This window comes from Aphelocoma coerulescens, chromosome 5 (assembly GCF_041296385.1).
Source record: "Aphelocoma coerulescens isolate FSJ_1873_10779 chromosome 5, UR_Acoe_1.0, whole genome shotgun sequence".
Taxonomy (NCBI): domain Eukaryota; kingdom Metazoa; phylum Chordata; class Aves; order Passeriformes; family Corvidae; genus Aphelocoma; species Aphelocoma coerulescens.
Window position 1 is genome coordinate 63,387,985 of NC_091019.1, and position 18,926 is coordinate 63,406,910.

The following is an 18,926-nucleotide window of genomic DNA, read 5'->3' on the forward strand; positions in this document are numbered from 1 at the left end:
ACAGCAGGACATCATCATCCACAGTGATAAATTCACACAAGACTTTGCCTTAAGCTATGAAAAGTCCAACTTCTCGTTTAACATTTTGTCTGAAAAATAACTGAAGTAACTCAGTGGGAAAAGAAACAGCCACAGATATAAATAACACTTGTTAATAGATAAATAATATTTACAAAAGCCAAGAAACTGAAAGCTCCTGTTCCAAAGGTACTGTAAAACAGCTAAATATCAACTTACAGGAATTCAAACTAGAAGCTCTTAAGTGAGGATTTTACGTGGGATATTATGCAAAATGCACACATATTACTCACATGCATGTTTTCCACTGCATGGGCTATCGTGTAACTGCTTGGACATGTGCAGAATAAACAAAACCTCCTTGAGAACTGGCATTCTAAACCACTTGGAGCACCTGAAAGCTAATGACTAGTGTAGAAAAGACAGAGCTTCTGTGGGAAATGCAGCTTTGCATTTCCTGACTTGCCCAAATGTAAAATACATTAACTGAGTGATGTCAGTGAGCTACCTGATAGCACAGCGAGGTAACTGGATAGGAAAACCAGAGGAAAAATAGACCAGAAACATCCCTGGAAAGAGTTCAAGACCAGGCTGGATGGGGCTTGGAGCAACCTGCTCTAGTGGAAGGTGCTGCTGCCCGTGGCAGGGGGTGGAACTAAATGACCTTTGAGGTCCCTTCCAACCTAAACCATTCTGTGAGTCTGTGACAAGAATTCTGAAGAAGCACTGAAAAAAACTTACATAAAACACTTGCCTGAAAAATGCCTTAATTACAGCTAAGTGATTTCATTACTCCAATTTCCAAGATCTTCTCTCACAAATGAGGCAAATTCAAGGAGCAATACAGGCTACACAAACTCTTTCTGCCTCTCAGGTTGTGGTGGTTCACTCTACAGTGTGGAAGAAGAGCTCTGGTTTGCTTCACTAGCTGCTATTTCCAGGGTGGTATGGAGGGAGAGTCTTTAGGAAAAGCCTTCAGAGAAATTCAGGCCAAAAAAAGAGACAGCAGGATATTAAGGGAAAAGTAAACTTCCAGTAGAATAGTCATGGAGTTTGACCAAAACAGTTCCAGTTCTAAGAAAAAAAGAAAGACCTTTAGCCTTATCCTAATCTTCTTCCTTCCTTGAAGCATCTGTTATAGATTTTCCTCACGTCACAATAGTTTTAAGAAAAAATAACCCAAAACCTAACTCAGAGCAACTCCTGGCTGCAGAAGAAAGACAAAGAAGTATTTAGTTATAGCCATATTTTCAGTATTACAGCTTTCAATACAGCCTAATGTCAATGTTAACAAAGAAGCAGCCCATTTTCAATACTGAACAAGGACTATGGAATTTTTGTTTTTATACAGATTGTTTTAAGGGCTTCTTGTCGTCTTATTCATTTATTGCACAGATCATCTCCTCCCACAAGCAGTTGTGCAATCTCTCTGTGGCAGCAAAGCCAATTGCTTAGTGTCCCAATATTCCTTTCCCACGTATTTACACTGCCTGAATATAATTCACTAGCTGGAGATAAAAAGGAATTACTATCATCAAATCATTCTCTCTAGGTCCCATTTTGAGAGTCTATGCTGTAGGAAGATAATTAAGTAAAGATACATCTACCTCTGAGCTGCTCATATTAAAGTTTAAAAATGCTCTGCACTCAAGCATTGCCACCTGTTCTTTCATTTTAATTTTGAAAATTCTGAATCCCTTTAATGTAAGCCTGAAAATGTTTAAATTCTGGAAATATGAGCATTCACCAACCACAACAATTACTATCATATTAAATTCATGAAGATATATGAAAGAACGGTACAAAGATTAAAGGGTATTATAAAGCCAAAAATATATATGCATGTATATTATGTACTACAACTATACATTTTCAAACCACTGTCTCCACTGTGTCTAGAGAAGGCACACATTTCAATTAATAATACACCCAGGCTTGATTTTCAGTTGTAACTTTCAGGAGACTTTACCCTTTCAGGCATGATATTGTAGCAGTCCTGAACTTCAACTTTCATTAGAAGCCATCAATCAACTTTCTTTCAGTAAAAACACATGTTCTCTGCAGACCACAGAAACTTTTAAACAACAAAAGAAAGCTCTGATGTATATATATATGTTTATGGCCATCGAAAGATGAATCAAATCCTGTCATGTACTTATCAATTAAATAAAAATGGCTTTTTTACATCCCACTCAAAGTCCAAAACAATTTTTCTTTTCTCCCAACATTGTGAATTCACACTTCATCTAGGGCTTTGAATTTCCTAAACTCTAATACCAATCCAACCACTTACCCTTTAAACTCTGAAAAACTACCTAAATGCCCCAAAATGCTTCTCCATTTCCAGGCAAGCATTCCTTGTCCCTTGCTATCCCAGCAAAGGCAACCATCTGACATAAAGCTTTTATAAACAAGGTGCTTTGAACTCACAGTAACAGATGTGCTTAATTTTAAAATGTTGTATTTACTTAAACCCACTTATACTTATCATGTTGCAAGCTTTCCTTTTTCTTATTAATTTTTACCCTCAACTTTTGGCCTGATTAAGGTCTCTGTTGTGAAGCTTAGAGAGAGAAGACATCCTGGTTAAAACTGACAGACAGTTGTTTCCATTCGCAAATCCTTGAGATTTTTATTGGCTTATTAAATATGTATACTTTGAATGAGATTTCGATTATCCTGGTATATAAATCATACTTTTTTTTTTGTTCCTCTCAAAGAAAATTGACTACTGCCATCTCCTGGTCACACGTTTTCAGCTGACAGACACAGCTGGACCATGCCCAAACTCCTTGGGTTACAGAAGAGATAAATGCAGAGCTAAAAGTAGGTAAACAGAGACCTGCACTAAGTTATGCCACTTCAGCTCTGGAAACTTTTCCACTAATTATCCACTATAATTTTTACATTATTCATAACTTTCTTCATATGCAAACCATGGTTTTGAAATTAGGTTCCAAGTCCCACGACCAATAACATCGGCCTGGGGCTTTTCTTACCACTTATAAATATTTGAAGCAAAATAATTCCCTCAGAATTCGATGAGATGTTCTTAAAAAATTAAATGGAAGAAGTTCAAAGAATTATTTTTAAAAGGGCTTGAAGGAAGAATTTCTCTGTGCTAGGGTGGAGCAATTATAATTGCATATACTGTAGACAGGCAGGTTTTTAGATTCTTGTTCTTAGAATGTTAACATTAAAACTGCTACACATCTCACTGTAGCACCTCCACAAACTTATCTGCTAAAACAACTACCCATGGCAGTCATGTGCACAGTTCATGCTATTCCAGCACTGACATGAACTACAATAAACAGAAGATATTCTCTCCCTCTCTTTCATCATCCTGAACATCTTTACAAACACTGTTAAGAAACCTCCAAAAATAGCACAGATAATACTTAGTGTCCTTCACAACAGAAAATGAGTATCTGTTACACACCAGCTTGAAGCCCATCTCAAACCAGATCATTTTAACATTGAAAATATCTTTTCTCTCCACATTTGCATAATCTTAACTTCATATTATCTTTCAGTTCTCCTGTAGCACTCCTGTGTTTTCTCAAGTGTATGAGCCACTCCCTTTATCACAACATTATGAACATCTCATTTGCTGAGCAGCACTCTATAAAGCAATTAAGATTCAGTTGACTACAGAAAATGCACATTGTAATGCTCTTAATATAAATATTATGCTCTTAATAGAAATACAAATTTAAATAAACACTTAATTGCCAAGATTCTGATGACTTACATACAGATATATTTCAGAGAATCACAGAATGGTTTGGGTTGGAAGGGACCTTAAAGATCATCCAGTTCCAACCCCTGCCAAGGACAGGGACACCTTCCCCTATCCCAGGTTGCTCCAAGCCCCATCCAAGCTGGCCTGGAACACTGCCAGGGATGGGGCAGCCACAGCTTCTGTGGGCAACGTGGGCCTCACCAGCCTCACAGGGAAGAATTTCTTCCCAGTATCCCATCCCCTCTGTCAGTGTGAAGCCATTGCCCATTGTCCTGCCATTCCATGCCCTTGTTCAAAGTCCCTCTCCAGCTCTCTTGGAGCCCATTTAGGCACTTGAAGGGGCTCTAAGGTCTCCCTGGAGCTGTCTCTTCTCCAGGCTGAATTTCCAATCCTTTCACTGCACTCCAACAATACCATAACTATGTACACATACAGCCAGAACTTTGTACACATGTATACACTATGTACATATAAATGTCTGGAAATGTTGTAGTAATGAAAACCAAATTTAAAAAAATCAGCACTATTATGTCAGTATTCAACAATACTTAGAAGTGCTGTGCTTAACTGAGGGAACTCTGCATATTGACATTGATTTACCTTCCTGTTGCATCTCTTCAGATTTCCTTCTCACAAAGATAACTCGGGGTCTCACAGTCTCGACGTGTGCAGCTCCTTGGCTTTCCTCCTACGTATCATACATTAAAATCACATTACAAATCTCACTTTTGATGAAAAAGCACAGCAAGATTACATTCAGCTTCAAGAAACATCCAAAGAAGTTTTTAAAGATTCATTGAATGTGCACTTGTTCTCTTTACATTTGACTTCAAGAGAATTCAGCTCTGAATTAACCTATTACAGCTATTCCCTCTAGACAAACATCCTGGGAGCAGTAGGCATGGATGGAAAAGTCCCATTTAGAACTGAAAACACAAGAGACTTTCAGTTTTTACTCAAAGCATGTACTGGAAAGAACATAAAATTTCTCTGGCTTTCTTCAATACCCAGGATGTTTCCCTAGGTACTACCCTCCTGACTAACAAGAGAAAGATGAAAGAGAAAAGAAATATAAAAATTTCAGTACACAGGTTGGAAAACGCAGGCTAAGTCTAAAATTTATTTCCTTGGCCATGTTTTTAGAACTGGTTGCTCCAAGCATTATCCAGCCTGGTCTTGGACACTTCCAGGGATAGGGCAGCCACAGCAGCTCTGGGCAACCTGTGCCACGGCCTCCCCACCCTCACAGGGAAGAATTCCTTCCTAATCTCTAATCTAATCCTGCCCTCTGTCAGTTTAAGACCACTGCCCCTTGTCCTGTCACTATGTGCCTGTCTAGAAGACTTAAGCTTTCTCTTAAGACAGACAAATTTAAAGCAAACAAGATGAGAAAGAGTTGAGATTATTTTCTGAGAGCATGAAGGTCTCATGGAAATGTGACTGAAGGACACCAGCATTACATTAAATGTCAGCAGCATAACAGTTCTCATGGGTCTATTTGAAGTGTGGTTTTACGTTTTTTTTGTTTTATATTGGACTTAAAATAGAGAAAATCAAAACTCAGTTTAAACTGAACGGAGCTGCAAATAGAAGTTGAGAGATAACACAGATTCATAACCTACAATTATGCATTCCTGAAGGTTAGAAAGCTAAAATGAAAGCTAATGAGAATACCAAAGTGACAATCCCACTTGAAAAATGTGGATTGTATAAAAACATCCATACTTATAAAAGAATATTATGAAAATATTTTGCAACCAAGTGATTTTCTAAGATTTTAACAATGCATTTGGGACTTCAAATGATTTAGATTTACCATCTCTGGAATGTGTAGCCATGCAAATATGACTTCAGTGTTCCTGTCCCTCCCATGATCAAAATTATTTATTTAGAATAGGAAGAGCCCAGCTTCCTCCTAGTCATTCTCTTGCTTCTTAGAGCCAAGACCATGGGGGCAAAATGGCCACAAATAACAGTCAATTCCTGTATTGTTGCACAAGAATGGACAGGAGGGGTCAAAGCAAAGACACATTTAGTCTGGCTTTCTGTCTCACAGTGGCTAAAAGCATATATAAATCTCAAAGAAAAAAATCTAATGCCAGAAATGGAGGAGCAGCCAAGGAATTTGGGTAGATAAGAGAATTCCTGTATGATTTAAGCCATTTGTTTTGGACTGAGTGACCACAGACTTCACTCTTCATGACTAAAAGGCATTTGTTTGTGTCCTGTGTGAAAACTCCGTGCTCTTTCTGCTGGTGAAAACCCGACCTACACACCAGTGCCAGGAGGGAAACAAGCCTGGCAGCTCCACATCACTGCCACAACCTCCCTGACACGAGGATCCTGTTCACACAGGCTGCAGAAACCACCCAGGCTTTGCCATCACCTCCCAAGCCCAAGGCCCAGCAGGACACCATCTGAAATCCTGCATTTTCTCAGGTCTCTCAGCAAACTTTGCTCCTAAATAGATTTGTCTTCTGGCTTTGTCTGTGGGTGATACAGTTTCATTTCAATGAAGGCAAACACTGTCCAGAGATGAAGAACAAGATGTAAGAGTCAGTGACTAACTTGTGAGGAAATCCTTCAAGAAGTTTGAGGTGATTATTGCCTTAATGAATGAATCACCCTGAAAGCCTGAGTACCTCTTGCTCTCTTAGCTGGTGTAATGTTACCAGAAAATCTGTTTCCTGCAGGCAGGTGACAAGGCAGATCCAAGGGCAGAGCTGAATACAGATGCCATCCTTAATTAAACCAGGGGAAAGGTTCATCCTTGTCACAAGGCAGAAAAATGCTGTCACAACAAGCTTGCAAATCACCTGGTACAAGGATTATTTATTCATTTCAGAGGATGTAGAGATCTAGTAGAGGATCTTATGGAATATGGCTTAACCACAGTAAACATCTCTCCTGGATGGGGCAATCACTTACAAGTATGATCACCTCATAGAAAAGATAAAAAGTTATGCTGTGAGAAAGTGATTTAGAGTCTTACATCAGGAATAACCACACTCGGGAAAAACCAAACACAACAAAACCACACAAAGTTCTGGGGTTTGGTTGCGTGGTTTGAAGGGAAGGGTGAGTTCTACATGCCAGCAGGCAAAAAAAAAGCCACACTAAGGGTTCAGATGTGAGAAAAACTTTCTAAAGATAATTTATAACTACCTACAGATAAAGGGTAAGATAATATATAACTATCTGTATATTTTTTGTGAAAGACACCCGTCTGTCCCTATTACTTTTGGCTAGAATCCACTTCTGCCTGTGCACACTCATTCGAAGGAAGTTTGTTCTGGTGAGCTCAAAGTGAAAGATGTGTAACATGTAAAATCTTCTTTGAAGATGCAACACATCACTTCAGGTGGCAAATTTAAGAACTGCTCGGATACCAATGGCACAATACACATCAAGGCTCAAAAACATAAACCCAAAGACAGGTTAATACAAGATACAAGGTTATTTTTAATACAGAACAGGAAAGGACAGAATTTATCCATGAACACAGCAACTATGGTAAGTATATAATGCTTTCAAACACACTGTGAAGCCTCATGTATTTGACAGCAGTCTGCCACCTCATTTTTAGCTTTTGCCACTTGTTATTTGAATTTATCTCTAGTTAGCAAATAAACCATCATCGCTAGGTAACAGCACATACTAATAAAGTAGCAAAAAATTACCTGTCTAGGTTTGAATCAGAGATCAACAGGATGTTCCTCTACCTTTAAGTGTTCTGAGGTTCATCATCCTTACTGCCTTTCCAACCCTGCCCCTATTAGGACAAATGAAGCTCCTGAAATGCTGAGTCAGTGGGTTACAACTCATGAGGCCAAATCTCTGTTGGCACTTCCTCAGCCATATACCCATGATGTGTGTTATCCTGCATTTGAAGGACTGCGGCCCTAAAACATGGGAATGCCCCAATGAATTATGTATAGGACTGGATTCTGTGAGACCAGTGAAGCTGTGAGGAAGTGCAGAAAAGATAAAAAAGAAGGTCTGAGTTTTATAGAATGGATATTATAAGGATTTGTCACAGGAAACACAATCACCTTTATTGCACACATGTACCTTGACTCCAGCTCCTCAGCTGAATGTGTCACTCTAAATGCACCAGTTCTGTGATGTCAGGCACGATAGTGAAACAGGAAAATTTGTTTTCCCAGGTTTCAGTTTGCTCTTTCTGACTAGGCACAAAAATCCTTCCAGCTCACCTGGGACAGATCCTCTGGGAGTGGTCTCACTCTGCAGCCTGGCTGGGCTGCTGGCAGAGCAGGATCTGAACCTGGCTGGGACTCCAGTTCAGCCAAAAGCATCGGACTAGGACTTGTATCTGCATCTCCAAGAATTTCTGCTGGGAGAAAAAAATTCCTTCATGAGCTGGAGCCATAATCTCCTGGTCAACTCATGTGGCAGAATGTGCAGCCTTTCAAACTTCCAACAGTGGGACATGCAGTGTTAAAGAGAATCATTTCCTCCTTACATGGCTCATTGTATATCCCTTAAATTGCTCTTGTGGGGATAAAAATGAAATAAGGAATACATGTCTGTGGAAATTGAAAAAATAAATCAGCTTTATCATCTGTAGATTTCTAATGTGGCAGCATCTGAGAAAGCTTCAGAGCTGTACATTCATATGCTTAATGAGCTTTATCACACTTACTGGAAAGAAATTGGAAAAGCTTCTTCACTAAAATGGTTTCACTCCTGTATGAACTAAAAGAAACCTGTATATAGTCTATTTTAAAGGGATAATTTGCTCTCTAATTCAACATTTATCATGGTTTTGCAGCCTGTGTGTAAAACATCTTTATGAAAAATCTACTGACAGCTCATGAACTAACTTTAGCCTTCTGCTATCATACAGAGCCAAAGAATGATTTTTAAGCCTAATTAACTACAATCATTGCTTAATTAACTGTAATTATTGTTCACTTTAAGACTGCATGTGCCACATTTCATTTGCATGTTGGTTTTTGTATCCCTGACTTTAAGCATTGAAAACAAGGATTTATAAATGACTGATCATCAAGATGCTGTTATGTACCGACATGAGCAACACCTGCTCTGGCCTACAAATGGACATTGTGTTTCCATAATACAAATAAAAACTGGTCACAAAACTGAAAACAACGCACAGACACACAGTCCCCAAAATTCTTACAGATACCTCTGTGAGTGACTCGTTCTGAAAGAGGAACTGAGCATCCACTGCAAGGTTTCATGTGCAGAGATGCACACCCTGAAATATGGGAACTCTGACACCCACTGGTGCAGCTGCTATTTAGTATCAGCCCTAAAAATAATTATCAAATAAAATGTTGGACCTACATTGTAGCTGTTGTGGCTACCAGGAAATAGCTGACTTGCACTAGAGGCTGAAGGACAGGCAATCTCACATTCCAGGGGAGAGAGAAAAAAAGGTCTGGACGGAAAGTGGAAACAATCACAGATCATTCCTTCCACCCTCCTCCCTCCAAAACCAGATTGTTTCTATTCAGTGTTGACTTCACTAACAAAAGGATTTAGAAACAAGGATTTCTGCTCCTCCTTGATATGAAAACAACTCTTGTCTTGAAAGCAGATCCAAGCTTTTATACAATGTTGTTTCCTTAGCAATGCAATGATTTACTGTGCTGTGTTCAGAGGTGGGGAGGGAGGGAAGCTAAATTAAAAATCATCAGAATGCAACAGAGCTCAGTCTGGGATTATAAAGATTATGTAAAAGCACAGGGCATCCCCCTATGGTAGTTAGTCCAGGGCACTTGTCTCCTCTCAAAAACATGCTGCAATAAAAACAACATTTCAAGATTTAGAGAGATGAGCTTAAAAATCAGTAGAGAAACACACTGTTGGTGGATTATCATCACATGCAGGAGCTGGTTTGAAAAGTGTTAAGATATTTACAGGACAGTCAAAGGGCATCCTGTATTAAATTAAAAATTTGTTTTTAAAGATGCAAGGAAATGCAACCCTGTTATGCCAGACACAGCTATAGACCATTTGGGTAAGGAGGACGTAAGGACAGACAGACACAGAGACAGGCTCTCCCATTAACAGGCATCTTCCAACTCCATGGTCCTGAGCACTGTTAGAGACCAACAGGACCATGGAAATTCCAGAATCCCAGAATGGTTTGAGTTGGAAGGGACCTTAAACCTCATCCTGTTCCACCCCCTGCCACAGCCAGGTTGCTCCAAGCCCTGTACAACCTGTACAACACTGCCAGGGTTGGGGCAGCCACAGCCTCTGTGGGCAAGGGCCTCACCACCCTCACAGCGAAGAATTTCTTCATCACAACTAATCAAATTCTCTCCTCTTTTAGTTAAAACCATTCCCCTTTGTCCTGCACTGTGATCTGCAGATGATCTGATCACTGATTTATTGCTACATCACAGTATCCTTAGTGCTGACTGTCCTCTACCAACACAGAATCAAACCAGTGACTTGGAGCAATCTCTTATCTCAGGGAGCCTCATGTAACCGATCTCCAAACAACATCCAATGAATTACTTTAAAGCAAAAGTTTGACAATATATAAAGTACCAGAACATATTTTCAAGGCTGACACTGGTGTAGTTGTCCAAAATGTTAGGTCACAGCTGGTTTAAAAGTTCAAATGGTAATCACTTCAAAACCAAGCAAATATTCTTATTTCTCCAAGATTGTTTTTGCCACGTGTTAAACACATTCAATTTCAATCCACCTCCTACTGGTCAAGGGTTAATAATGTGAGATAAGCTTCTCTTGTCAAATTCATAAATGTGAAAATTAAAAGGACAGAAAACCAGCTGTTTGATTACTTTAATTTACACAACTTTTGATGAATCAGTGCAACCACGTTTGTGTTGCAACAGCTTAGTAATTATTTCAGTTTAGTTTAAACATATTTAAAACTACAGTCAAAATAAAGAGCAGTTACATTAAACGAGTATAGAAGGATATTTTCAGATAACAACAGAGAAACTGGGATAAAAAATAAGGGAGAGCAAGAATGGACCACTGGTTTCAGCACTACTTTCGGCTGAGAAGAAGCAGATTTCCCTGCTTTACCACAGCAACTTATCCCTGCTTTGTACAAGATGTGTGTGGCTCAGCTATCCATCTGGAAAAAAATTAATTTCCATATCATTAGAGGAATATATGAAGCTAAAATATATTGCCATTTATGAGCCACTACAGTATCCCCACGATGGAGTGATAAAAGCAAAGAGGAGTGCTGTGCAAGGGGACAGAGAGAAGTAGCTTGAATTGCTGGTGTTAACACCTGCCCAATGGAAACTGCCTCCATCTGTTTCTCAGAACTGAATTTGACTTAAAAGAATAAAACACACACTTTACAAGTGAACTTTTGTATAGGCAAATATTGCCATGATTTTTATTCCAATTGTAGAAAATTGCTAAGAAGAGTGAAGACAAGGTTTGAATGAAATCCAGTTCTCAGAACAGGAACACTAATAATTTCATTGTAGGAATTGCCTGTAAATTTGGGATTTTGAACATATGGTCTGCAATTATTTCAGATTTTGTTATGGAAAATCCTCAAAATCCACATAAATGGCACAGAGAAGAAATAAGAATCTAATTGTACCTCCAGTTTGGGCAACCTGCCCTGGAGATACAGAACGGAGCCTGTGGTGTGGTCTGTTCCCAGAGCTCTGAGCAGCTGGATGGTCCATAAAAATGGAAGGTCCCATCAGGATTCTCTCTTGTGCTCTGGTCAGCCTCGGTCTCTGACCTTCACTGAACTCCCCAACACTGCCATCAGAATCCTGCAGGGAACACCAAAATCACAGCACATATAAAAACCCAGTGTAAATCTTCCAAACTTCCAAATCTTCCTTCTTCTCAGGCATTGTTTCCTAATTACATTAACCCTGAAAGCATTTATAAACTTAAGTTTATTCTATTCACAATGGATAAAACAAACAAGCCCTGGAGGTATCATCTGGGTTTGAAATTAAGATCTTCATCTATCAGTACTGGACAGAAAAGAAACACTTGGAGCCAAACATCATTTATTTTGTTAGTGGTATCTCAATGTAATCAGAACCTAAGTTATATTTTTAGCACATGAAGCCTTTGATGTTATAGATTTGGCCATTGTTGACTGCCTGACCTTGAAACATTGGCAGCATCTAAAAGCTATTGACTCTGCACTGCATGTCAGATAAAAGCTTCAATTTTCAAGCAGGTTTGGCAGGCACTAAAAATAGGGATGGTTCCCTGGATCCTGACTTTCAAAGCTGCAGGTTAAACCCAGCTTGCTTCCATGTAGGAAAACAGGTGGAATACACACACAGTATCACTCTAAGGCAAAACAAGGAACATCCAGGAGAGTGTTGATTCTCCTCTAAAGGAGAAGGGACACCTGCACACACCTTGCCAGAACCTGGAGGGAGTTTCATGAGTGCCTTGTAAGGACAGACTGAGTGGTCTGTGACAACGGGACAGGGAAAAAGCAAATTAGAGCTGCATTTGTAATTGGCAGTGCTGATGAGAAAATGACACTGCAATTACAGGCAGACTTGGGAGTTAACACTGTAGAAAGCTTTTCACCAAGTCCAGCCACTGGAGCTCGTTAGCAAAATAAAGAAAGACAAAGGAACAGCCAAGGAGGTGAGTCAAGTTAGTAATTATTCAGACTAAACTGACCAAGACAGAAGGAAGAAACTGCATATGCATCAGTAGCATCACAAAAAAAGCAAGAGCTGCTGTAAGTAAAGGTGTTCAGGAACCACACTGCAGTATTCAGAGTTCATTTCCTTCAAACATTCCTCCAGCTATGTCAGCTACAATGAACGCCCAGTCCAAACTGCTATTTTCCAACACAGAAATAACTCAGATGTGTGACAAAAAAATTGTGATGCAGATAATTACATTTCTCTGTGAGTCTGGTTTTTTTCTGCCAACTGAATAGGAATTTTTGAGGTTTTGTTCCAAGATCAGTATCAACAGCATGTGCAAAGTACATGTAAACACTTGCTGAGTTGCTCTTCATAGCTCCCTAAAACACTCCTGTGGCTGTTAAATGCAGTGCATTTGTACTGTTAAACATTCCACCTGTATTGCTGAAGTGACAGAAAATTCCCTGGTACTCCAAGTGACAGGACAAACCTGGGACATGGGGACAGTCACACACACTCCTGGAAAACGAGGTACACAGGATGTACAGTTTGTTTATAACAACACTGAGACTTCAGTGTCTTTAAGGAGTTTTACACAAGAACAAAGCCAACTGAAGTGGGATCACTTCCAGCAAGGAATGAAGTGCATGAAGCTGTTCTACAGCCAACAGGAAGGATAAGCTTGGGATATTTTATCTACTTTTGAGTAGGAAAGAATCACTTCAAAACTACTGTACTGGAAAGCAAAGGACTGTAGGTTACCTCCAAGTGGTCTATTCCTTCTTGTACAAAAACAGGTGCTTGATTTAATTTGGCTAAAAGAGTCAGGACAGGATCCCTGTGACAGCCTTTATCCAGTCTCCTCACCACCTGCCCTTCACTTGGAGGATCATAATCCTAGAACAAAGAAACAAAACAAAAAAAACCCACATAATACATGATCCAAAACTGGGTTTTGGTAGGAATTTGAATCATTCTTACTTTAGTTCACAACTAAGCTTTTTTTAACAGTAAGTTTCCACATGGAAAAATTATGTCATGAAAATTCAAGCATTTAAAAATAAGCAAACAGATGACACACTGTTTTCTTCCTTTTACCACAGACATGCACAGTCTTTATTTGATACAAAAGACTGCAATACTTAAGGAGGAACAAGGTCATTTAGGCCTCCAAAGATCAGGGATACAGTTAAATCCTCACAAATCCTCATTGCTAGCAACAATCTGGCTGCAGAGCTGCTCTCACCAGCAAGGAACTACCTCCTCAACCAAACAGCCTAGTTTGAGGATGGAGAAATACTGGAAGGAGCTACAATCCAGCTGACAAAGAGAGGGAAGAACATCTCAGCAGGCAAATGTTCTTCTGATGAAGAGCACTTTAATTTAGGTTCATCTGATATCAGAGTTTTAAGCCCTGAGTTTAAGAGAGGAAGTGTACAGACAGAGGAGGCACCTAAAAATCTTCCAGTTCAGAGCAGTCTCACAGTTGTGGTTGTTGTTTTGGGGGGGGGGAGTTCTGTGCACAGCCAGGAGTTGGACTTGATCATTCTTGTGGGTCCCTTCCAACTCAGGATGTTCTCTGATTCTATGACTTGAATGAAATCATGGATATTAGATGGGAAGCTATGGACAGGTGAGGTGTGCCCATGAATGTGCAGAAATGTGTAGGAAGGACAGGCCAGGAGATGAGGACTCCTGCTCCAGAACCTTAAATTTGCCTTGTGGAGCTTGGAAGGAACCTCTGGAGGTTGTCTAGCCCAACCCAGATGCTCAAGGCAGCCCTTCTTCCAGGGTCTGGCCATTCCACAGTAAAAACATCTTTTATGTTTAAACCAAATTTCCATCTGTCCACTCCATCTTGTCTTTCACTGGCTCTGCCTTTCTTCCTTCTTTCCACCACATATTTATCCATTGGTAAGATCCCCCCCAGAGCTTTCTCTTCTCCATATCCTCTCCTATAATTTATGTCACAGCCACATCTTGCCAAGCAGCTTTACACAAAGTCAGAGAAAGAAAGTCCAGGCCTTTGAGGAATACCAAAGGAGAAAGGGAATGGAGAATACCTTGATTTAGGAGGCTTCCAGAACCACGGACTGACTACAGCAGGCACTGAATAAGAAACTGCACTGATGTTTTAAGCAGCTTTAACTAACTCCAGCCTCAGCTAACCTACTTTAATAATTTAATCACACAAGCAATTAAAAGATGGCTCAAAGCTGCAACATCTCTGAGCATACCAATGTTCTATTCTGTTTAAGATGCCTTAGAACTAGAAACAATAAAGAAATGTAAGTGCATAATAGCTATCTCTCACCTACAGAGGTATATAAATCATCCAACTTTTAAAAAATATAAATTAGTTTGTATAATGTGGTCTCTTTTCCTTTGGTGTTCTGAAAATCTAACACTCTTTGTGAGTGTGCAGTTTAAAAGTATGAATTTAAAAAGTTAGTGAGTGAAAACGTTTAAAGCACATCCAGTTCTGCAGGATGCCCAAGGTGGAATCCACATTATCCCTGGTTTTTTATGAAACAGTTCCTTACCATTTCATTGGCATCTCGGAGAGTACTGGATAAGCTCTCAGTGAGGTTTGGAAGAGACAATCCTCCTTCTGCTAAGGCTGAAAAATATTTTAGGTTACAACTATTAAAAAACACGCAAAGTTACATGACAGAAAACTCAAGCCACATTCTCTAATAAGTGCAACAGTGTGCTTTTAGTAAATTTGGAAATTCCTACTGCCGGATGTCTATTTTAAAGACACATTTTCATATTTCTTTTCATATTTCTTTTCATATTTCTTTTCATATTTCTTACACTTTGCTTTCAATAACAACTTAGTACCACATGGTACTTCAGCAAGACAAGTCCCAATTATTTTCCAAGTTGATCTCATGACAAAAGAGCAGATTGAATCTTTTCTCTCTAATAAACAGCAGCGTTTTGTTCAGCAACAGGCAAAAGAACAACAAGCTCTTGTCAATCTTTATGAACTGGAAGTTAATGATTGCAGTTTTATCAGAAAGTGTATGAAATGTAATTTAAGAGACTGGAAGGGTTTATAAGAATAAAAAATTAATTCAAAGTCTAATTTCCACAGTTGGTTACCTCCTGCAGGCAGTGGCTGTCCACAGGTGAAGAGCACCTCCCCTTCTGAGAGGGGTCTGTCTGTAGTCTCAGTCTCTGTGGGGGTGAGGCTGCTCTCCTCCATGGACACCCTGGAGCTGACCGTGGGCACAGGTGATGGGACCTGGAGATTGCAGGGCAGGGGCTCAGAGGGCCTCACTGGCAGCTGCTGAGATGGTAAAAACAAGGCCTCTGGTTCTTCATCATTGGCCACTGACATCTCCCTGCAAGGTCAGAACATCCACTGTGAATACACCAAGACACACTGAACTGTACAGAGCAACATCTTAATTCAATACTGAAAAGAAATTAAATTTTGAGTATTTTTTCAAATGCAAAAGCACAGCATTTTACAGCATAGTTCAAGAGTTAACATGGTTAAACAATGTTATTTGTGAATTTCTGGCTATAACTAAAAATTACCATGTGTATTCCTAAGGAGGTAATCCCAAAAAGAAAATGCTGCTACCACAAGATTTCATTGTCACTGCATGTATTACTGGCAGGTGTAGAGGTACAAGCTCACTAAGTACAGTGTTCAGCAGGGCAATGAACAAGGGCTGACAAATCCTGAGAAAGGCCCCAATTTAATATTTTTCTCTAAAATGCACTTCAAGCAATTAAAAAAAAAAAGAAAATCCAATCCTGGCTTATCTCAAATGCCTCCTGATATATACATTAAGCATTTCTTTCTGTTGACTTTTTGAGCATATATGTAGAAAGAGTATACGTATTTCAGGTTTTAAGCAATGACAAAACTGTGCAGCCTGTTGAACTCACACAGCCCTGGGACGGAACAGTTCTTCATTTACAGGACTGGGTTTCTCTTCTTCCAGAGGAAGTTCTGCACCATCCCACGGGTTTGGAGGCTTTGGACTTTCCCTTTTTTCAGCTTGGGAGCCCCATTCTGAGGCAGGAGGGCTTGGTGTGGCTGCTGTGGGAGGTGTGGTGACAGGAGTGACCTCAGGAGTGACAACACGGCCCGTGGCAGCTGCAATCTCAACTCCTGCACGTGGGAAGGCAAATTTCAGATCAGAAAGGAAAGCAGGAAATAAATCTCAGACAGAGAGAGTCAGTTCTACCAAACACTTCCAGTTTTTGTGATACCTTTTGATAGTTATAAAGACTTGATTAAGAATTGCTTCTTTTAAGTAGTGTTGGCACCTGAAGAAGTTAGAATAAAACCTCAATTTCTTCCTCAAGGGAGACTGCTCTGCATTTTAAAAACCAAGTTGCTTTACTTGAAGAGTGTACATTTGATTTAATTAACATTAGAAGCACAGGAAGGAGCAAAAAGCTGTTTTTCTGATGTGAGAAATTGTGGAGGGGTTGGGAGGGGTGGAAATCACACAGACCATAGAAATGTGCATTAATTTTGAAAATAGAACTGTTACCAAATAAAAGATGTTTGCTTTCTATATAAATTAGCCCATAAATTTTTGTAGAACATGAGTTTCCACTTGAATTATAGCCTCAAGAATATTTATCCTGAGAGATAACATTTCTTTGAAGAAGAAAATTAAAGGCAGTAGATTAAAGCATATTTGGTACTTCTAAACTTCAATTACTATTTTCAATACCTGTTTCTTTAATTTTTTCACGTTCACGAACATCCCCACTCATTTCTGTAGGAGATGGAGATGAATCTGGAGTTTTGACCTGAGGCAATTCTTTTTCTGAAGGTGGTGTTGGTGGTGGTGTGGCCTGGGGTGTTGGCAGTGGAGTAGGCACAGGAGCCTCCTTAGGGGAAGAAAAATCATAACCACAGTTACTATCTCAGTGCAAAATTCCTGCCTGCCCAGTATCCCCAGAGAGAGCTGAGGAGAGAGGGAAAGGCAGCTTATCACAGAACAGGAACAGTTGCTGCTTCATGGATCTATCTCCTCTAGGAAGCTGCACCAGGACAAAATAAATTAAAAGCAGTAAATTAGGCATTAAAATAATTAAATTGGGAAATCATTATGTATAGAACAGAACAGGCTATTTCAGCTGGAAGGGACCTACAATCATCATCCAGTCCAACTGCCTGGCCAGTTCAGGGCTGACCAAAAGCTGAAATTTGTTGTTAAGGGCATTGCCCAGGTGCCTCTGAAACATTGACAGGTTTGGGACACCAACCATCCCTCCAGGAAGCCTAATCCCATGTTTAGTCACCCTTTTGTTAAAGAAATGCTTCCTAATGTCCAGTCTAAATATGAATTCTATTATTATATGAATTTTAATAAAGCATTTGAGACATTGCTAAGCAAGAAAATATTTCATGACATGGATAAAATTGAGTCAGTATGGTGATTCATGGTACAAAAATTCATCTTAAAACAAGATTACAACCAAAGCTATAACCAAGACAGCAAAGCACTAAAAGAAGCACAAACAGAATTGTGATGTTCCTTAAAAAGATGACAGCAATGAACATAAATCTGACAAGCAAGTATGATGGCTGTTGTTTGGACTGCTATGGAGGAATATCATGGACTTTTGCAGATTTTTTCCAGCTTTGTTCTCTGACATTTCATAAAGAAAGCAAGGCAGTGAGGCCATAGGAAGACTTCCAGGCTAGTTTCTGACGAGCACGTCCTCAGGCTGATGATTTTTATTAAAATTTCTCATGGAAAGTGGAACCTGCCAACACATTTGGCAGCTCACACCCAACCGTGTGACATCGTGAACACCAAAGAACTCAGTAACAGCTGAAATTCAGTTCTAGATAGGAAAATTCACAGTGGGAAGGGAGAAATCAAGAATGCATTAACTACATATTCAAGAATTTCTGCTATAGGCTGAGCACAAATGGAAAAAGAAGAATTAAAAAAAACTTTGCTAGCTATCCTTTAACTTGTGCTATCATGCTACAAATGTGAAAAAACTTTAAAAAATCCCATAATTAGCTGCCTGGGATTCCAATAAAGGCAGGAGAGAATCACTACTACAGCACAAAGCATGAAGGAAACCCCATCTTGCAGACCATATTATTACTAAAAATGTCTATTAGCATTTTAGTGTTACCTGTGCTTGAAACCAGTCTAAACTGGAAAACATCAAAGAGCTGCCCAACAGCAAGAGCCAAAAATGCTCCACATATGGATGATTGCTTTATTTAGGCTAATCAAACAAAGGCCAAAGAGGACAAAACTAATCTCTTGAAGTGCACAAATGTATATAGCAAGGAAAACCCAACCATTTCAGCCAGAGAATATTTCAGTTTAAGGTGGTAGAGAAACAAAAGGGCCATCAGTGAATGTGGAATGAACAACAGAAGAGGTTTCTGAGTATCAAAGGACAAGCTGAGAGGAACATCAGGCCCTCCTCAACCTGAAATGGAGTGGAAGAGATGCAGGATGGCTGAGGTGAAGCCCTCAGCAGTGAAACCTTTACTTTTGCCTATAGAATCACCTATTTGTCCCTTGAAG

At 39.6% G+C, this 18,926-nt stretch overlaps 1 protein-coding gene across 4 annotated transcripts in view; it reads right to left on the reverse strand.

The window, feature by feature from the left end:
- Positions 1-18,926, reverse strand: part of KIAA0586 (KIAA0586 ortholog) — a 68,277-nt gene that overhangs the window by 21,084 nt on the left and 28,267 nt on the right. For 2 of the 4 annotated variants that reach the window (XM_069018537.1, XM_069018534.1), the window contains exons 23-30: positions 17,097-17,256; positions 16,297-16,522; positions 15,499-15,740; positions 14,934-15,010; positions 13,153-13,287; positions 11,355-11,535; positions 7,978-8,117; positions 4,364-4,451 (exon numbers count right to left, since the gene is read on the reverse strand). In XM_069018537.1, the coding sequence (XP_068874638.1) occupies positions 4,364-4,451; positions 7,978-8,117; positions 11,355-11,535; positions 13,153-13,287; positions 14,934-15,010; positions 15,499-15,740; positions 16,297-16,522; positions 17,097-17,256 (1,249 nt within the window). The remainder of the gene's footprint in view (positions 1-4,363; positions 4,452-7,977; positions 8,118-11,354; positions 11,536-13,152; positions 13,288-14,933; positions 15,011-15,498; positions 15,741-16,296; positions 16,523-17,096; positions 17,257-18,926) is intronic. The other 2 variants (XM_069018535.1, XM_069018538.1) reach the window with 2 other exon arrangements.